The 21,801-nt window shown below is 40.4% G+C and overlaps 2 protein-coding genes across 2 annotated transcripts in view; one reads left to right on the top strand and one right to left on the bottom strand.

Annotated features, from left to right (window-relative positions):
* LOC136436395 (neuronal acetylcholine receptor subunit alpha-10-like) overlaps positions 1-13,981 on the bottom strand; it is a 30,621-nt gene extending 16,640 nt beyond the window's left edge. Inside the window, exon 1 of the mRNA XM_066430354.1 lies at positions 13,041-13,981. Coding sequence (XP_066286451.1) covers positions 13,041-13,122 — 82 coding nt within the window. The 5' untranslated portion in view covers positions 13,123-13,981. The remainder of the gene's footprint in view (positions 1-13,040) is intronic.
* Positions 13,982-17,830: 3,849 nt separating this feature from the next.
* LOC136437226 (uncharacterized protein C11orf42-like) lies at positions 17,831-18,544 on the top strand. The gene has a single exon (XM_066431707.1). The coding sequence runs from the start codon at positions 17,831-17,833 to the stop codon at positions 18,542-18,544; it is 714 nt and encodes a 237-aa protein (XP_066287804.1).
* The last annotated feature ends 3,257 nt before the right edge of the window (positions 18,545-21,801 follow it).

Genomic DNA, 21,801 nt, shown 5'->3' with positions numbered 1-21,801 from the left:
GAATTTAACATTAAACGTGTTGATTCCACAGTTAGAATCAAGATGTTCGTTCTAAATAGTAACCTCTAAAGGCAAACTCGTTACAAATTGTACCCCAATTGTTATTTGTGACTGAGTGCCTATCCTCCCACCAAATATGCTCAACATTTCCTTCACGTTCTTCTGTAAATGAGCCCCAGCATAGTTTAGACTTGACCACTTGTGGTCCATCGCACGCCCAGCGTACCATATCATAAATCGGCATAGACCGATCACCACACTCGTTTAGCGTCAAAACTACTTTAAATTGGACATAGCGAAACGCAGTATTACATAGATTTTTTGAGACATGCGATTGAAATTCAAGTCCGTTGTGCAAAGTTGATCTTTCATTTTAATGGTCTATTTCAATGGAATAGGATTACTGCTTTTGATTGCAATTTGGGGTAGTTGTAAAATTCCTTGTTGACTTGATTAAAGTGAGTATAGATTTTAACAGCACCTCTGAAACACATTGTATATATATATATATATATATATGCCATATTAATCTGTTCTGGGCATAGTTTGCTTGCTTGCTAATTCAATCACGGCGTTAAACTGTTAGTGTGTACGAACGTGAATGGTTTACTGAATGGCAAACAATTCTAAAGCACTTTACATTCTACTGGCATGGTGGTTTCAATATAAGGAGGGTGAGCAACTATATGGTGGGCAGACATTGTATGTCATTCATGCCACTTTTAAACTTCATCGGAGTGCCAGGCTCTCACAAACCTACCAAACAATTCAATTCCAGCAAGATCAAAAACAGTAGAGGTTAGCTATTAACTGTTAATATCTAAGCACCTTACGTCTTTTATCGGCACAGCTTGTTCTCAATTTATCTCGTAGGATCATGTGAAAGATTTGAAAAATGAATGAGAAAACGCAACGTGTAATCTTCTATATCTAATTAAGTTTATGATGGTAAATATTTGGAAACAGCTACTTGAACAACCAGGGCCCTAAATGCCTATTCAGCATTTGTATAGAAATACATTTTTCTTCTTCCAATATATGTATCATAACCCGTTTGTGAATATCAGCCCTCCAGGAAATTGAAGAGTGAAATAATTCAATCTGTACAAATGGATACAGTATGAAATTATTTTCATAACGTACGAATACTGTTGAATAAAGGGAGACGGTGTTGGTATCTTGAAATCGATTGACTTGATAATGTGACCTTTGAAATACAGACATTGACTAACCTGTGCGCCCTTCTCTCGTGACAGTCCATATCATCACGAGGACCCACGTAAGTGATATTGTTCTGCAAGATCTTGACATTTGGACACTAGAGGAGGAGGAATCCTTTAAGGAGGCTATCTTATTTGAGCTTGGAAGGAGACATAGAATACAAATGCATGCTATCTTAAACTTAGTGCCTTTCATAACACTGTTTAGTACATTGAGATGGCAGATCGAGGCAATGACCATTGAAATACTGTATAAACAATGCTAGAACAGAACATACAAATATGTATGTTTGGCATTATAAACCGACAAAGGTCTATGCAACAAAACATGTCAGCATTAATATTTATTGCTGTCAGCCTCTATCCCTCCATATTTGTCTGTTTCTAAACTGCAGTTTCTAAATGTTCAAACGAGGAGTGTTCAAACGATAAGTTAACAAACGCGCCGTGTAATGATAGAAACATTAGCAAATTGCAAGAATTGTTCTATTAAAGATACACAATGTAACATTTTGGCCCCAATTTTTTTCAAAATAAAACTTTCACGTGAATGACATGTAAAACACTTTTTAGCATATTTTTACCATTGTTTCACATTTCAGGTGTTTATGTACTGAGCAAAACATTCTGCAGAGGGTTCGCTGAGTTAGAACATCATCACAGACTCCAACACCAACAACTGTAGATCAGCTAGCGGTAGGTCCCCTAGGATAGGCTAATCAGTTATTTATTATGCACACTTTAGGCTATCACATGTTATCATGATATTCTTCTTATGGAAATACTCCACCTTCTGACATTTAGGATACGATATGATAATCATTATGAACTAAGACTAGTTTGTAAATCTTCAACAGACTGGTTTTGATTTTCCTTCAAAACTTCAATAAATCTTGTAAATATGTCTGGCCTGGTTTAACAAAAACTATGGTGAAACCGTCAACAGGCAACCCACTGCCCTGGGCAATCGGGCTGCACAGGGCAGCGGTCAGCCATGTGCGGCCATGTTTTGGTTTGAAGATCACATTTGGAAGCGTACTAGTGATAAACGCGAGTTCTGCTGCTATACGTACCATTATGGGCAAATCTACAAAAAATTGCATAAAGGTTCAAAGAACCATAATTTTCCACCTGGACCTTAGTAAACAGTAGTTTACTATTTGCATATTAAAGATTATGGAAGACAACAAGCTATATAATTCTATGGTATTGGATTCATTATGTATGTTGAGTGGCTAAAAGCCTCAGAGAAGAAGCTAATTTAGTCAAATAGGTTCTTCTTTGAGGCTCTTAGACTATACTCTACGGCTGATCAAATGTGGCCATACAGCACCTATTTTCGTTTGATAGAAAGAGATCGTCCAGAACTTAGTTCAAGGGGACAGATAATGATCTGATGTATGCGGTCTTTCTATTAACTAATGATCCGTGAAGCAGTGCTTTATCTTAAGTCATGTACCTGACCGGCCAAACCTGTTACCCGAGAGAAAGTGATTTACCAATTATGTTTAACTTAGGCAGGATCATGCTCTCGCTCATGCAGTTGTCCACAGAGTGATCTTGATTTGGTTGATTAATTGATGTGTAATTACGATATGAACTCAATCCGTTGAAGTTCAGAAATGTCATTGGCCCCTTTTAAAATCAATATGACGAAATAGACACTGATGCACCGTGTTATGAAGATGAAAATAGCAAGTAGAGAAACCGACAAATCTCTTTAAACTAGACCGTATCTACTGTGGTATCGCATATACATGTATCTTAAAGTTGCTTGTCATTTAGAGGTTTATGGAAACCGGACAATTTATACGTGACCAACTGAAGAATTTTAAATGTTGTTTGGCTCTAAAATCATAACATGTTTAATGAAGATGAGCCCTAACTATCTAGTGTAAAAGCAATCCTTAATATATTCTGTTTTTTTTTCGGTGTGTGAAAATGTTGTGTTTGATAATGATGATAAGGACGGAGATGTTGTCTTCCATTTTGGAATGAGTTCTCGCGAGAGCTGCCTGGCGAGAACGGACGTGAGCTCGCATGAAAACGAGGGCGGAGATGGATCCAATTTTCCTCTGTCTCAAATCGTGACGTCATACTCAGAGAGTATCAAGTCTTTGATTCAACAAAAAGGAAAAATTGAATACATAGCAATACAATAATTTCAAAATACATGAATCACCAACGGAAAGAAAATGTTATGTATTAAACAACTGTATATGTTAAACATGTAGAGTACAACATGTACGTTAAGACTGGTGGCAAATGAATGCCATACAAGTAATAACGTTTTAGAGACTTGTACTGCACCGTTACTTCGTGTTTAAGAATACAGCTTTCACTTCAAAGAAACTACTGAAAACACTTAGAGCCTTTTCTTAAGTGCTGAGTATATTGACGTTTCTTAAAGTGCACCGGCATATCTTCTATTGCCGCACATCGAACATACTAATGTTCCTTTCTGCCATTAGAAGTCGGTTTGATGCATTAAAATACGGTCTGTACGTAGCTCATGGTGAAGGGTATGTATCCGTCAAAACACTGGCATACCATAAGAATCTTCATTCTAGTAAACGCTATCACAAAGTGTAAGCCAATATCTTTGGCTGAAAGAAGCAATTTCGCGGTCTAATATACAGCCTGTATGAAATATACAACGGTCTAGGGCACGTGTCAGCGTTCCATCACAGGCGAACACAATTGCGTTGTGGTCTTGTAAATCTTCGAAGAAATATTCTGCCCTCAACAGACAAATAGAAAGGAATTACAGTACATTTCGCTAAAATAATGGGTCTCTTGGGGTATCACGGTTATCGATCGATGGTATTAAATACAGAAAGCATATAGTTAACGTCAGGGGTAAGTCAGTCTGGCAGATTTAAGTAGGGGCAGGTGTTGGTATCTGGGACGATCCCACAAGATCTAGCGAGTTGACCCCAGGTCAAGTCTACGATTGAGTTCGAGGCACCGACCGGACTACTAATCATGTACTTCCAGTAGGCAGCATTTCAGTTCTCTCTCCAAGCAGAGGTTAGACTTCGGCTTGTTTTGGATGTCTTACCATGCGTTTTTATCTTGCTGTCTATTTTGTCAGCCTAACGGACAAAAAGAAAACCTTACAGAAAAGAAAGCCCGATAAAAACACATAAAAAGACAGTCGAAACATGCCGGAAACTAACCTCTGCTTGGGTATCAGTAAAGGAAAAACTAAAATGCTTCAAGATACCTTATTATAAAACATACTGTGCACCAAAAATAACGTATCACTATTGGGTTTTATATTATCTACTGTCGATGCTGGTGTTTAAATAAGTCTATTCGTCAAGGCTCCACGATTTATGCTGCTATTACATAGAGCGGCTCCACATAGGGAGAGGTCGTCCAAAAGACCATATTGGTAAATAGAAATATATTGTTAACGGTCTCCGTGAATGGGGAGGTCCATATGTAACGTTTTTCCATCATATGGGTAAAGGGGTGCTTTACTTTATCATGTACATACCCCTATGAGCCCGCGTGCAGTGAATAGAATCAGACTGAAGTAGTAGTAGTAGTAGTAGTAGTAGTAGTAGTAGTAGTAGTAAGATTGGTAGTTGTTGTTGTTATAACGTTCTTCCAAGTGGCCAATAGGTCAACAAGTTTCCTTGCTACTTCTGTAGCAGGGTATAACTTCACAGGGAGGGGTTGTTAACCCTTCCTCTTTAACGTACTCGAGGCATCTTCTCGAGCATTTGTCCCTTCCGAAACACGGGTGGAGCCCAGCCGAGATGCCCTTCCCAGGATTTGGACCTTAGTTTCCAAGTTAACAACTAATTGGAACCAGGAGATTAACTGTGAGCCTGCTATGATTTGAGCTACAGGGACATTCCTGTCATAGAGTAGAACCTAGCCTTTTGAGGTACGCATTTTGGTCACTTTGTTCTGGACATGTAAACTCAGGCATTGTACATTTTATACAGTCAGATTATCAAGTGTATGTCTGACTTTTCGGAGCGGTCGTGGTCACAGATGCTGTACTTAACAAAGAATTATCGTCATTGACATCTGCAATGGAAGGTTAGTGGCCTATATTAACCTCGGAATAAAAGAGGTACTTATTTCTTGAAATGGTCGACATTATGTGATCGTTATCTACTGCATTGGAGCACAGTAAGTGGATATACGGTTAGCGCCTGTCACATACCGATTGGAATTGAAACGTGTCTCTGTATCCAGTTTAGCGCACTGAGAAGCTAATCTTCAACTGGTCGTAACAATAAATATCTAGACGCTATGTGCAGTATGTACAGGTGCCTCTGTGGTTCCTCCAGTTGTTGTTTTCTTAAACATACACGAACAGAGCGTGATAACTTGAAACAAAGGTCATAATGTATCTGTCACACTAATGCAATCGCTAATTGATGTACCATTAGTCGCATGCCCTTTCCGTCCAAGTGAAACAATATAACATAAAGGTGCCTCTGCGGTTCTCAAGCAGTTGTTTTTGAAAAGTACAATCACGAACAGAGCATCGCAGCTTGAAACAAAGGTTATACTGTATCTGTCACACTCATACAATCGCTAATTGAAAAACAACATCTTATTAAACGCATGCACCTTCAGTTGCCCTAGCTCCTTTTGACAAGTGAAGCAACATGCCATACAGGTGTCCGGGCTACTCCGCCAGTTGTATGTGAAAAGCACAACCATGACTAGTGGGCTACAGCTTAAAACAATGGCCATTCTGTATCTTTCACGTTCATCCAGTCACTAATTGAGAAATAATGTAAAAAATGATCAAACACATGCCCCTTTAATTTTCCATGGCTATTTTCGAAGACTGAACAGTAGGCCAAGACTTGAAACGAAGGTCATACTGTACTTGTCACACTTTAACAGTCACTAATTAACACTTTTTATCTTAGGTTAATTAATAGTAATGTGTAGCCCTAGTTAGTTTTATGTGATTTTATTTGGGGTTATTAAGGTATTTATGTGTTTGTTTGTTTGATTGTTTATTAATTTGTAATAATATGTTTATTGTGATTTTCATTCGTATGATGTATTATCGCATTAGTAGATGACTCCATGAATATTAATGCGTACTTGTTTGTTTTACCATTAATAGAGATTCCGAATAAACAAACAAACAACATACAATCAATCGCATCAAGTGGTTTAATATGACGCAGTTCTACTTAACACAAGCTCGGAATAAGATCTAAGTAAGTAGTTACGATTTAGGCCACGTTGATTTGATTGCATGGATGACATTATCTGGAAACCCCAAAACTGATGCGAGCGTGCGAATGAAAAAAAGGCTGGCAAAGAATGCCTTCATTATACGAAATCCAAGTGGTCAGGAAGGTTGAAGCTAAGCTACACATGTACGTGCTAAGCAGAGAAAGGTCTATGTATCATTTGTGGAAATATCTTTGGTATGAAGCCCATGGCCACGGCCTACCGCATGCCTGGCAAATACACTACCTGCTATGCCATCGCGGGGCTGAAATATAAACATGTAATCGTTGGATCAAAATAGCCTACGCAATATTGGGTGAATTCACTGGAGAGACCTCGCTTAAACTTGGAATGTCGCCTCCTCCGGGTATTTGCTCCTTGAATGTCACCGTAACCCATCCCTAAGCATTTTGACACCATCTCTGCAGTTTTCTGAAAGAAAGAATTGGTCAAGCACATTTTAGTGCATAGCCTTAGGTAAGGGTTTTGTATGCATATTTTGACACAAAAGATCAGGTAGGGCTATAGCTAGCGCGTACGCAAACTGACAAGCATCTGGGAAAACCTAATCGAAAGTAAGGTGTAAGAAGTCGCGTTGTAACTTTTAGGTACAAACGTGCATGAGCATGTTAAGCATGACAACATGGCATATTTGGGTCGGTACAAAATTAGATTCTACGGTAAGCAGCAGGGCGAATAAACGATAAACATGGCAACGAAGCCCTGAAATCAAGGTTCACCATGTGTATTCTTAACCCATTTGCCAAATAAATACAGAAAAAAGACGACTGCTTATGTATACACAGCACTAGTGCGTGAGAATTATGTAAAATTCTCCAAAATTTGCGGCCAACAACGAAAAGTGAACGTTTGAACTCGCCCAAATACTACAAATATGTCGTTGCCAAAAAATAGAAAATGATGATTCTTACAATGTATGTACATTACTAGTGCGTGAAAGTTATGTTACAATCTTGCGCTATATTTTGCCAACAACGGCCAGTTAACGTTTCAACTCACCCAAATTCTACAAGTATGTCCTTGCCAAATTAATACAGAAAAATGACGATATCTTACAATGAATGTACAGTACTAATGCGTGAAAATAATGTTACAATCTTCGCAATGTGCGGGCAACAGCGGACAGTGAACGTTTCAACTCAGCAAATACTGCAAATATGTCTTTGCCAAATAAATACAGAAAAATGACGATATCGTACAGTACTAGTGAGTGAAAATAATGTTACAAGCTTGCACTATGTGCGGGCAACAGCGGACAGTGAACATTTCAACTCACCCACATACTACAAATATGTATGAATCAAAGTAAATCTAGTTTGTGCATGTCCATAGATGCGCGTTTGATAATAAGTCTGTATCAATAGGCCGTACATCACATTTGTTGAGCTTCTGTATTTCTTTATCTTGTTTCGTTCCCATTTTATTGATCATGAGGATCATGCAAAAGGCGAAATTGCTTATCAAGGATGTCTTCCTAATAAACACATTAACGATAAATAGACGGTAATGACATGTATTTCTCACTAATTGCAATGACGTATATGGGAATTACTCAACTTCAAATCATCTCATGCTCTTTTATGTTAAAGCAGATGAGGTATTTTTTATCTCCCATGGGTCTACTTACAAAATGGGTGGCAACAATAGACTAAAATTCCTGCAAACATCAGAAGCCTAAGCTATGTTCAGTGTTAAAATTCTCTCAATCCAGAGTCAAATGGAATGGCTGACATAAAATCAAGGAGCATTTACTGCCTTTTGCACTAATTATGGAACATTTCATACAGACATGAAGCGCTGTAACTAGTGTAAGGGCTCGTCTCCAAGCAGATGGAAAGTGGACAATTACTACCATTTTTCCCAGATGTAACATATACAATGAATTGAGGTTCAGTGGACTGTTTTATTGTTAGGAAAGTCGACCGGTAGGTAAGATTAATTTCTTGATTTTTTTAATTGCCTTTCTTTTAGGCAATACATTCATACAAACAAATGAGACGGAAATGGAAACCATGAAGAGAAACAAACGGTCAGAAAAGTTGTAGATCCAACATCTGCTTGGAGATTCGTAAGAGATCCCTATTACGTGAAAATCACCCATGGCCAAGGACATGAGATGGCTGTGATGATTATCGACTGAAACTAAAGATAGCAAAGACAGCGACGTGCTTCTAATCCATAGACCTCATGGCTTACCTGTATAATGAAGAGAGTGGGTAGTGACAGGTAGTAGCCTTAGTGTGCCACTGATTAGCGTGACGAATACTAAGGCCCGTTAACACTAAACATGCTTCGGGCATGCAAAATGACATAAAGTTCTTTTCAAGAGGATTATCTTGCCAACTTCGCTGTAAACGGTCGATGCAAAGTGTGCGCCTCTTCCGTCAACCATGAAGGGCGAATGAGTTGATAGAACACGGTAACTACACGAAAGAAGGGATTTGCACATGGTCTTTGATTGTGGCGTGGTTTTGCTCGCTCACTCGGTGGTTTATTCGGTGATTATACTAACCTATAGGCTATACGGGCAGATAACGCCATATGACAACTCGACACTTGACAAGAAAGATGGAATTTATATATAATCTTTAATGTGTTGTGGTTTTGCACGCTTGCTCGGTGGTTTATTCGGTGATTATAGGAACCGTCAATGCCTTATGACGCTCAGGTCAGGTCATTGATCATACATTACTACACGAAAAGACGAAACATACATGTACATGAAATATATATGTATGTTCTTAGAATGTGTTGTTGTTTTGCTCGCTCACTCGGTGGTTTATTCGGTGTTTATAAGAAGCGACCATGCCTTATAACACCGTATACACCTGAGGGCGGGTCATTAACTCGATGATAACTGCACGAAAGAAGGAATTTGTACATGCTCTTTGGGTGTGTTGTGGTTTTGCTCGCTCACTCGGTGGTTTATTCGGTGTTTATAGGAAGCAACCATGCCTTATGACACCCTATAAGGGCGGGTCATTATTAACTCGATAATAACCACACGAAAAAAGGAATTTGTTCATGCTCCTTGGGTGTGTGTTGCTCTTATAGGCACGGCCAACAAAAAAAACACCGACGTACCTACATGCGGATTCCACTGGCAATGTCGTAAAGTTTGCGTAAATTTTCATTAATCTCCAAGTAGACGTAGAAACCGCTTTGGTCTCTGTGTTTTATATAAGTTTTAATGTCTTGTTTTAAAAGAAGAAAAACAGCTGCACTACTAAAATAAACGCCAAAAATAGTTACTCAAGCAACTGCTAAGCAACTGCTTACTCAGTTGCTTGAGTAACTATTTTTGGCGTATCTTACTACCCGGATGTCTAACTTTCATCAAGGTACTAAAATAAAGTTTTAAGAAACATGCGTAAAAGACTGAGACTGACGCTTCACGTACATCTGTTTGGAGATTAGTATGGATGGTGAGAATCGACCTTGTTAAAAAGCGTTGGAGTATGGATGCAAGCCCGAGGGCGTACACATTCAAGGGCACTATCACTCCCATCTTCCGCCTCTTGACTGCCTTAATTCAAGTCTTGTGGTTCGCCCACGGTCATATTCACATGCGTGCCGTACATCGTAAAATTTGAGGTCAGCAACAGCGTTTTGACTATGTGAAACTAGCTTGAAATAGGTTGATGAAGGTTAGACGTCCAGGTAATGAGATACGCCAAAAAATAGTTCCTCAAGCAACTGGATAAAATTTGCTTGAGTAATTGTTTTTTGGCGTAGCTTGAAATAGCGATAAACAACATCTCTTAAACAGATTTTTCCCATTTGCTTTAGCCTAATATAATTAAAGCTACCATCAATAGCAAGGAATTGAAGATAGAAAATGAGATAGCCTTTGACACTTATTGGACCTTCGACGTGAGTGTTGTACATCGTAAAATGGGAGGTCAGCAACAGCGTTTTTACAGTGTCAGTGTGAAACTAGCTTAAAATAGTGGCAAACACCTCTCAAACTGGATCCCATAGTTAAGGCAAGATAAAGCAGGAAATTGAAGATAGGAAATGAGATAACCTATGACATTTAATGGTACATTCGACGTGTGCGTTGTACATCGTAAAATTGAAGTTAAGTAACAGCGTTTTGACTGTGAAGCAAGCTCCAAATAGTGGCAAACATCTCTCGAACTGGCCCCCATAGTTAAGGCAAGATTGAGCAGGAAATTGAAGATAGGAAATGAGATAACCTTTGACACTTTTGACCGAAACTTCCTGTAAATGTCCCGTGCAAATTTCTCTCAATCTGTGGTTCAAACGTGCCTAGCTTATGGAGATACTGAACTGTGGAAGCACAGACAGACAAAACAGAAAAAAAATACCTCCGTTCAAGGAGGTAATAAAACCGAAAGCAACATGCTGTGGTAATGGCATTTTACCCTACATGAAGTTAATAATATGTAGAATTCGTGGACTATAGGCAATTATTACATCTATTTGAAAGTATTTTCACATCTTTTAAAGCTGCAAAGGGATAAACAGCTAGATTTTTCAGCATGCAATTGTCCCACTTACAGGTGCCTTATGACTGAAAAAGATGGTTTTGCCTGCTTTCTACCTTCTTTACCGAGTATCAGTAACACTAATTACATACAGTCAAGGTTGGCTACGTAGACCTCGCGGACTACAAGCAAATATTGCATTCATTCGAAAGCATTTTTATAGCGTTATATAACGAGAAGGAGATATGCAAGTTGACTTCCAGTATACAACTGTCACACTGCCACTGGCAAGTGCCTTATGACTGAAAAAAAATGAAGAAAAATACGTGATTTTTGTTACTTCCTGTACCGATCCTAAACACTGTATCGGTAACACTATTTACATACAGTAACGGTTGAAGTAACCAGTCAAAGTCGAAGGTTAAGTCCCTATGGGCTAGGGCATGTCTCTATAAATCCTTTAATCAAGAGGCAAAGCCTCACTGCCGCCAGACATAAGTCAAACACAATCAACTCCTGGAAGGGTACTTTCTTCCGGATAAGCAAGAAAATCCTCTCATACATTAAAAGAAAAAGTTGATGAACATTTTTCATTAATCGGGTGTTGTTTTTGTTATATTAGATTATTTTTTCTTGTTTCCACGAAGGTTTAATAACAGTTCACCAGATATATGGCCAAATTTAATTCTACATTTTCTATTGATGAGTAGGATTCCCGTGAGAGACACAGCGGTATCATCTTGTCATCACTGAGCGATGTTCAGCCAACTAACGACTTGCCACCTTTTGTGTGATCCCTTTATAATTAACGGAAAATGAACTATCGTTCCCCAGGGGCTATCTCACACTCCAGGCAGGAGCGGATTTGTGTTAAGGTTTTTCGTAAAAGATCCAAACCCTTCAAAATTGTCTTGGTTTGGATAGGAACTAAAGTAAGGAAATATTTTTAATGCGTTCAGAGCTAAAGTCAGTGGCGTCTACTTAAGCGTGGATGGCGTTCGGCACTAAGGACAGGGCTGTTTATGTACGCGCGATTGGCGTTCGGCAGTAAGGAGTACCATTTACTTAAGCACGGATGGAGTTCAGCACTAAGGACAGTGCCGTTTATGTACGCGCGGATGGCGCTTAGGACTAAGGACAGTGCCGTTTATTTAAACGCAGATATGGCGTTCAGCACTAGGAACAGTGACGTTTATTCAAACGCGGAAATGGCGTTCGGCACTAAGAGCAGTGCCTTTATCTAAGCGCGAAAGGCATTTGGTTGTAAGCCACTGTTGGCTGGGACTACTGCATGGGTCACAGTGATTTCGCCACCCCTGTGATTTTCGTCCATTTGGGGGCGAGATCACATGGGGGCAAAATCGCTGTGAACCTGGCCACAGCGCTAAATGGTCACTTTTGCAAGATCTCTCATAGAAAAGAACCGTACGGGAATTCTCAAATCACCATACGCGATTCAATGCATTCAGAAATATTCTTACTGCGTCGCATTAGCGTTACTGTGGATATCTAAGACATTGGATAACGTAAAAGCAGGTGAAAATCTGGACAATGTGTAACTGCGATTTCAGCGAAGGAAAATAACACTTTGATCGCGAAGACAAACTTGAAAATACGACCAGTGCAATAATTCATAAAAGCTGCTAGCTTTCAAACAGTCCAAAATGTAAAACAAACAAAAACACGATATTCATAATCACGATAATTGGTGTGTAGCTTACGTTCACATTTAATACGGAAATCATTGTCGTCTTTGTTAGAAATGCAACGTTTACGAAACAGGCTTTGGTGAAAGGTGTAAGCGTTTATATGCTCTGTTCATGGACAAGCTTTCTGTCAACATCATCTATCCTTACCCATAGCATAGCACATCTATTCAGCTTCTAACAACATTAGTACATAACGAAGGATAAAACAAGACAGAACGGAAAACATATGACATTATATTGCCTGGGTAAAATCTAGTAACTTTGTTAGCTATGTACGAACCCACTGTTGATATATCTTTGCTGTATATCATTATACAGTATAAGATCCTCAGTGTACTTTCCTTTGCGTTCAAATCAATTGACTAATGTACAAACGTCCATACAACTGTCTAAAATATATTCGATTAATGAAAACATACCTTTTTTGGAAAGGACGCTCCCATGCTTGCCCAAGGTGACTAGGAACAGGACAAGTCCGTGAAGCAGATGAACGCCCCTCATGGTCTCCGGCTCGCAGACGCCGCTATCCTAGCCGTCGTTTCTCACACAACTGTTTCATTATGGGAATACTCTGTGCGTGTACTGTATGCTTTCTCCCAGCGGTATATGCTTGTTGCACGGGTGGCCCGTAGATTGCCTTGCGCGTTACGCGGAGCTTGGCAAGACCCAGTCCTCTTCACTTCTTGCACTTACATAAGGATAATATCCACGTCCTGCTCGCAGCAATGAAGAAGATAGTCCAAGAATGTTGCAACGTCTTTCTTAGTAAGAGAGGGAAAGTTTAGAAGCACACCGACATTTTAAAGCGGCAACTGTGAACAGTATAACGGACGAGACAAAGGCTGAGAAGTTGGCACTGTACCGCCTGTGACGCTTGTGCTGACCGGGCGCTCTGGAGACACAACTGTAACCTAGTCGGTCCGGTTTTTAACAAATGGCTGCTTACGGTTGATCTGTTGGGTCGGTAGTTTCCATTGTAGTAGACCAACTGTCTAGAAAACCCATTTGAAGTTTGAGAAAACGCCAAAGTCGCAAAATACCTTCGTTTTTCGTAGTCACAGCTCGGCTTGTATGAATCTGTACAAATTATACAGCAAGTCTTGGCCCAGACCTTCCGTAGACAGTTTATCCGTCGTCTGTCCGAAAGAGTTCCACAGCACTTCACTCCCGATCTTCAACGAGCTTGTCAGTAGTCAACACGCATCGACGGCTTGTCTCTTCTTGGATAGGCTTTTCTCTCCCACGCCTTAAGCTTAACGAGTCGCACCATCTTGTCTCGTCGTTAAGGGCTCAGTTCTCCGTGTTTGCTCCATTGAGGGTGATGAGTGTGGCAACGTCATCCATAACCAATGAAGCTTCCGGCGACTAGTTTATTTGGAGAGGGGAGGGGAGCTTTTTACCATGAACGGAAGAAATCAAGTCGTACTAGTATTTCTCGCTAGAATAATTCACATTGAAAAAGTGAGCTTAAGCAGTATGGATTAACGTGTTTTTTTTCTTAGAATTACGTCGTATATGGTACATATAACTGACTGCAATCTTGGTCAGTCGACGTTTTGCCTATGTGAGTCATTTCATGATTTAACTGCCCCTGGCAATGGAACTATACATATGAATACAGATTACTCTATGCAACAGCTATGCCCAAGGGAACAGACTTAGCCAGATTGTAGTCTGTTTGTCAGCTACTTTGCGGTGCATCAGTTTGAAATCTCGTTAGACTGTGAGTTGGCTTGTCGGTTGGCCTATGAGATGATGTTTGAGTTGATTTTTGAAATCGACTAGTCGGTCCGTTAGTTGGTTTGTCGGATGGGTGGTTTGGTTTATGAATGGTTGGTTGGTTCGTTGGTTGGTCGGTCGGTCGGTCGGTCGGTCGGTCGAATGGGTGGATAGATGGATGGATGGATGGATGGATGGATGGATGGTTGAATTGGTTGCAATTGGTTGCAATTGGTTGGATAGTGTTGGCTGGTTGGTTGGTTGGTTGGTTGGTTGGTTGGTTGGTTGGTCGGTCGGTCGGTCGGTCGGTCGGTCGGTCGGTCGGTCGGTCGGTCGGTTGGTTGGTTGGTTGGTTGGTTGGTTGGTTGGTTGGTTGGTTGGTTGGTTGGTTGGTTGGTTGGTTGGTTGGTTGGTTGGTTGGCAAAATGGATGGGTGGACGGATGGTTGAATTGGTTGCAATTGGTTGGATAGTGTTGGCTGGTTGGTTGGTTGGTTGGTTGGTTGGTTGGTTGGTTGGTTGGTTGGTTGGTTGGTTGGTTGGTTGGGTGGTTGGTTGCAATTGGTTAGTTGGATAATTTACTGGTTGTAAGGACGGTCTGTTAAAAAATATCAAAATCAATTATATGACTTGGGCTTTAGCTTCTTACCAAAGGGATGAATAATAATGGCATTAACTTGATACATCGTTAATATTTGATTTATCTATGATTCGATATGAGTATGTTCGTCCCTGCGTGTCCATAAAGCCGGTGCTTCACACCTGATGGCGATTATACCGGCTTATCAACAAAGATAAACCAGATATCGTCGGTGATATACGGCGTTTCATTTTCAGAATCCCTTACAAACAAATTTGATTGATTGTTCATTTCTACCTAATAGTGTCATTATCACAGATAGGCACCTTAGTATCTATAAAGACCTTAGTATCCCTCTTATTGCAAGTTCTTTCAGAAAGGACGCATTCCATTTTGGTGTAAGAAAACACAACTGGAAAGATCATTTTGACTGTAACCTTCGGAATGAAGACGTACATTTGGTCTTAATTCAGATGTACTGAGTATGACTAGAATTTCCACTAATGACACTTCATGCCCGATTATTTCCTAACCCTTGATCCGTCCATCCATTGTATGTAATCCCCAATTAATTTTACCATCCTTCAGACTTCAGAAAATCGATAACCACCCCATCTGCGGGTAATTGGTAGTTGCTTGCAGTTTTGATGAGAGTCGACAGGTGGAGCACTGCGGTTGATGTATGTAAATATGTTTCTCAGTCAGTGACGTCATTGTATACTACAAAACCATGCTCGCTACTATATCTGTTAGGCACAGAAGAATACAAAGCTTAAGGAAAGGGGAGCGATGAAACGATCAGTTTTGCGATCATCAATAGACACTGTAATTGTAATTTTTTTCAGACCATCAATAGAATAGACAGTAATGTAATACCGGAGCTGATCGATAGGTGGGACTTCAAGACGGCCCAGACGGAGGGCAGGGCAAATGCAATGAAGGCGCTTATGTCACTCATTGAAAAGTCAAGATTTGTCTGGCCAAACAACAGTGGTAGATCGCGCTCAGCACTATGGACAGGACTGTTCATGCAGGCGCAGGTGACGCTCAGCATTAGGAACAGTGCTGCTTATAGTTTTGTTAATAAGATATGTGCAGATGGCGATCAGCACTAAGGACAGTGCCCCTAATCTTCGGGCGGATGGAGTTCAGCACGAAGGACAGAGTCATTCTAGGTGCAAATGGCGTACCTACGAAGAATCGTGCCTTTTATTTGCGCGAAGATGGCGTTCAGCACTAAGGACAGTAGCCAGGGATGTTGCTCATTTGAGTGCAGTTTAGGCCATGTTGATTTCTTTATATGGATGACATCCGCCCGCGCTTCAATTTTCGTCCGTTTACAAATTAACAAAAAAAACTTTTCCGTCATGTTGTAAATCGCTGCAAAATCAGAAAAATAGATGCTGTAAAATTGCAAACAAAAAAAGGGAAACGTGTAATGATAGCTGTGCTAGAGCCGCCAAAGTTGGTGACTTTTCCTGAAATTTAGTTGGCAACAATTTCATATTTAGTATGTAAGTTCATGATTTGTCGTGTTTCCATGGCAACGAGCTTCTGACAGGCATATTTGACACACACCCCGTCCCAGAATGAACCCCCCCCCCAAAAAAACGGTCTGTGTATGGCGTTTAGCACTGTTAACGGACAGTTAAACTATAGCCGTTTATTCCAGCGAAGATTGTGTTCAGCACTAAGGACATTGACATTTATCAACACTTGTAATAGCCTTCGGCTAGTTGGGTAGTCCTGGCTGTACTTTCCTACAGTCAAATAAAATAAAATCAAATCAACACTTGTATGGCGTTCAGCTCTAGTTTACAGCAGTTACTTTTTCAGTACGGTCTATCTGCATTAACCTCTACCAGGCTCGGCTGATCCCTGGGAAAATAATAGAAATCGGCCAAATAGAGTGAATAGTATGCCAAGGTTAGTTCGCTATGCAGGGAAGGTCAATAGGCGACCAACTACTATTTTCCCAGCGATCAGCGGAGCCTGGTAGAGGCTATATCTGCATACGGTATCGGTGACACTGTTATCCGCTCGTGAATGGAAGACATACATGTATTACTAGGTTATCGGGACAGCTGTTGATTGATCGCAACCTCTGAAAAGGACGACGACGATAATTAGTTCACCTTTATGTCTTTGATGTTAACAAATACAACAGAAACTGCTCGTGGTAAATAGAAAGTAGCTTTCATTCTTATGAAAAGAAAACTGGTCCTATATGCTCCTCGCACATGTACAGACAGACAGTAATAAAAAATCATCTATTGTGCGTTAGCTATATTATATATAGCTGCCATGTAGATAAACAATTGCTGCATATTCAAAGACAATTCAATTTCTAAAACTGGCTAAGATACGCAAATTTTCAAGTGACATCCATCACTCTATATATTCTTCAATGTCACTAGCCTTCATCAATGTATTAAGTGCTGCATAGTACATATTATTATACCATAATGTATAAATCGATTTGTAATTTCAGTATTTCAAAATCTTCAATCGAGTCGCACAAGTCTATAATGAAAGGGCGGTAGAACGAATAAAAGACCGATAAATATCTACAAGAGATCATAATCACTATAATTCCAATACAAATCTCTCCTTGCGACGAGAATTATCCTTCGATCCTTCTCGTGTAGTTATACTATAAGCAGGTCGTTACACGTTCCAGACACATGGTTGCTCGTTTCGCGGTAAATCATTCCAGAATCGATGATGTTAGTCCCGCCAAGCAATTTCACGGTAGAGATGTTCCACGCATATGTTTATTCTGACGCGTTTCTGACGTCATAGTTCTAGAGCATAGCGACCGTATTAGGATCACTCTGTTCTTAGTACGGCTTACGTACAGACGTACTCTGTGACTGTGTCAAACTGTCTTGTGAAAAAACACTCGCAAAACATGACTAAATCTGTCACAAAAACGTCCTCGTGGGCCAGTTCTCGCAAGGAGATGCCTAAGAAGATGTGTAAGAAGTTGCTCGGTGCGGACCCGAACCTTGGATGGAAGCTGGGCGGAGAGCTGGTCATCAAACGGCTGTTGGGCTCGGATGTCGTCCCGGTGTCCTGCCCCGAAGACTCGGCGTGCTTCGACCTCGGTACCATCCTGGTGAAAGATCCTCAGTCGCTGACCGCCAAGGCCGCCCACCGTCACACAACTCTCCGGGCGATCGGCACCGTCCAAGACATGAGCGTGAGCGCGCCGGCTAACCTGCGGACGATCCTCACCCCCAAGGCCGACCAGAACTGGGAGGCTCCTCCCTCGGGCTTTCCGTGGACCCACACGATCGGGAACGAGCACGATGGCGAGAGGAAGAGGTTCTACGTCAAGGTGGGCAGCGTCGTCAAGGAGGTGGTACACCTGACCCTCAAGAAAGGTGACCTGCGTCTTCAAATGAACTACAACGATGACTTGAGTAAAGCCAAGGCTGTGTACGTCGTCACAGAGGCCTTCTACGCCAGCAGTCTGAAAGTTGAGGTGACGGTGGAAGATCGCCAGGGGGCGTTCTTCACGGGAGACAAGATCCTGATAGGATTCCGGTACCAGAAATTCAAACTGTCCAAGACTGGCGTGGTCGGACCGGAACTGTCTACAAATATCAGGAGAAATAGGTGAGCCACAATTCCTGATTCTTCCTATGAATATTAAGTAAGTATATCACAGTAGTGTTTGTACTATGATTTTAGAAGGTCCATTGGAGAGGAAAACTTGGATAGGAGCCATCTTATATTCTAGAACATCACGTCACATAATAGTTGCTGTCCTCCTGTACGTATCATTTAAGCATGGAGCAAAATTTAAAAAAAAAACTTAGTTAAACAAACAGAATTAAACAAACATATTCAAACATATATTATTTTCGTTTTTACGTTATCGTATATTATTTACAGATAAAGATTGTCATTTTTTCATAAACAGTCTTCTGAATGTTGAAGCGGTTTCATTTCACGCTCGCACATGTTTCATTCTTTAATTCATAATGATTATTCGTTTTTCACTTGTTGAGCAAACTTGCAATTTGATGTGACCTTTTTTATACAGGGAAGCTCACCTCTTTGTGAAGACAAGTTACGCCGAGAGAGTAAGAAAGCCTGTGAACGCTGCTGAGCTGAAGAAGCCTTCTAACACTTCCGTGAACCTGAACACAAAAACGTCTCTACCAGGTGAGTTTTAACTAGAATTGCCTCTTTTTTGTATGTTTGTTGTCCCACAACACAGCAACAAAAAACTTGACTTGCTTCACCTCGTAAGAGGAAGACGGATGATGATGATGATGATGATGTTGTAACGTTACGTTGAAACTTTGTGCGTACGAGAATTCTAGTCTTTTTGGCGGTGGAGGTATGTATGAACAGAAATTTCATGTCGACAAGTCTAAAGGGATTTACTTGATGTGGCCAAAATGAAATTTTGTTTTTTTCTTTCTTTCTCAGGCATGGCGGAAGATGCAGCCGACCCAAAGTCTATCCCTGTCACAAAAGACGCGTCCAAGGAATCCTGGGTAAGCGCAGTGAGTGACGTCACAGAAAAGAGCGACAGGTATCAGGTGGTGGACTTGGATCAGGAGCAGGACGAGGAGGGGACAAAAGGTGACTTACGTCATAGATCTGAACAGACATTGTTGGTACAAATTATAGGTGAATCAAACGTCATAATTGACTAACATGTTTGACTTAAAGGAACATGGCCTAAGGCCCCCACTCCACTAGACGACGATCACGTTGCAATTTTAACCTTAACTGAATATGTGTAATCTTTGATTTCATGGCGCATCGAGGTCGCTATGGGGGTATAAGGCATGCATGGGTACCCCTATACTTAGTTCTTTACAAAGTTACATCGTATTTATAAAACGTTAATCTGGATAGTACGGGATAAAGTTTCCACGCCATAAGATATAGCTGATGAACATTATGGCTATCTGCTCGAATCATCAATCAATGAACGTTAGACTTTGCAACATTGTACCAAAGAAAAAGGATATTTCTCTTCGGCCAGTTCAGGTGAAGTTAATCTGATTTCCTTATGTTACTATAGGAAAGCCGGAAAGCCGTGAGTCTTCGGCAGCAGGACACGAGGCAGAGGATTCACAGTGTCTTGTCGGTTGAGATCAAAGGAGCCTGATTGATTTTGCTTATTAGATAAGATCTATATTCGAGTTTTCAAAAGAATGGCATATTATCGCAATTATCAGCCAAGCCCTTCTTGATATTCTTTGATAATGATTTGATAATATGTTCATGTATATAGCGGTTATATTTGGTACGGGGAAAGTGTTCAAGAGCAGTGAAACCTTTGCCGACTTAATTGTGTGAAAAACACATTTTGTGACAATTGTATTTCAGAGCAAAAATAAAGAAATGATAAAAAACAGTAATTTTGTTTTGGTTTCTAACTGTGGTGCAATTTTGGGCCATATATGGTTTTATATACTTTTCAAGGTTTTTAAAACAAAAACTCTCTCCACAGTTTTCAACCGTTTTTATAGTGCTGAGGTATGAGAGAAAAAAATGAAACAAATGTTCGTAATATTTTTCTTGGTGGTTTAAGTACTGTTGTTTAATCGTGTGCCACATGTATAGACTGTTCATGATTCTGAATGTTGCAGCATTCTACCGTTTTCATAGTTTTATCATATAAGAACAACATAAACATAGATAAAAAATGTTCGCACAATGTTTTCTTATCGATTTAAGTACCGTGGTTGCATTGTTGGCTGCATAACGGCTTTATATACTTTTCAAGATTCTGAAATGAAAGGAAAGGTGATTTAGTTCTTTCCACAGTTGTCATAGTTTTGAGATATGAGAAAAGGCATTGGAATGTTTTGAAATAAAGATTACACATGTATGTAACGTGTTACATGTGTGGAGTCAATTATTTCGTTTAAGTGAGTACCTGGATCAAACTACATACCCAAGTCCTTTAACAGTATAACGTTGGGTAACATAAATTCGGGATTTTTCCGATAATGGTTGACTGAAATCAATCTAGCAGAACAATAAACCATCCTTTTTTTCTATAATTCTGTCAGTATCATGTACTATCTTTGCACTAATCATATATATGGTAGATTTTGTCTCTAGTCGTGCTGACACCATAATATTTCAACTTGAAACTACCGTCCGCCGCACGCACAATAAAGGTGCTGTCGGACAGGGGGGCACATTAATTCGGGAGAGAAGATTCGTCTTGAATATCTTACCGCTAATCACATTTTATACAGCAGCTATTCGTTCCATCCTTGGCTTGAGGAGAGTGCTATGGATATAGACGTGTCCAAGTAAAAAAAATACACGAAAAAACGGCCGTACCGCACACATCAGGCCAGTTCCGGAACAACCCGTGTGTTGAGTCGGTAGAACTTCACTCAAAGTCGGCCCATCGTCATCATCGGGCAACGTGTAACGTTACATTATTCATGGAAAGTTAGCTGGATGCCGTAGCAATGGTAATACTACTATGTCCATGTGTTCCTTGTTGTGTTAGGAGCAAACTTTGAGGAAAATATCTTCCTCAGTCCACTATCACACGCAGCATTTAGACAAAAAAGTGTTCCTCACAAACCTTTGTCGTCTGCTTGACAACAGGATTCTGGTTAACAATATGGCGGCGGGAAAATACACGTGCCGTAGGTTGTAGCAACAGAGAGGAGTTTTGATGATTGATCACACTTAGAATCCAGTTGCAGGGTTAGCAAAAGAGATTGTAATAAGTTGTCTTATAAATAATTGTGTTTAGCAGGCAGGAGATGTGACATTTGTCTTATAAACCAGCGAACAACCGTGCTGGGTGATTCTCCCACGAAGCCCCCAGACTCTGTCAATAAGGGACGGAGAGTTTTTTACGTCGCCAACTTCTAATGCATGGTT

Source organism: Branchiostoma lanceolatum, chromosome 6 (genome assembly GCF_035083965.1).
Source record: "Branchiostoma lanceolatum isolate klBraLanc5 chromosome 6, klBraLanc5.hap2, whole genome shotgun sequence".
Classification (NCBI taxonomy): domain Eukaryota; kingdom Metazoa; phylum Chordata; class Leptocardii; order Amphioxiformes; family Branchiostomatidae; genus Branchiostoma; species Branchiostoma lanceolatum.
The sequence above is the reverse complement of the archived record's forward strand: the minus strand, read 5'-3'. Positions and strand labels throughout refer to the sequence as shown.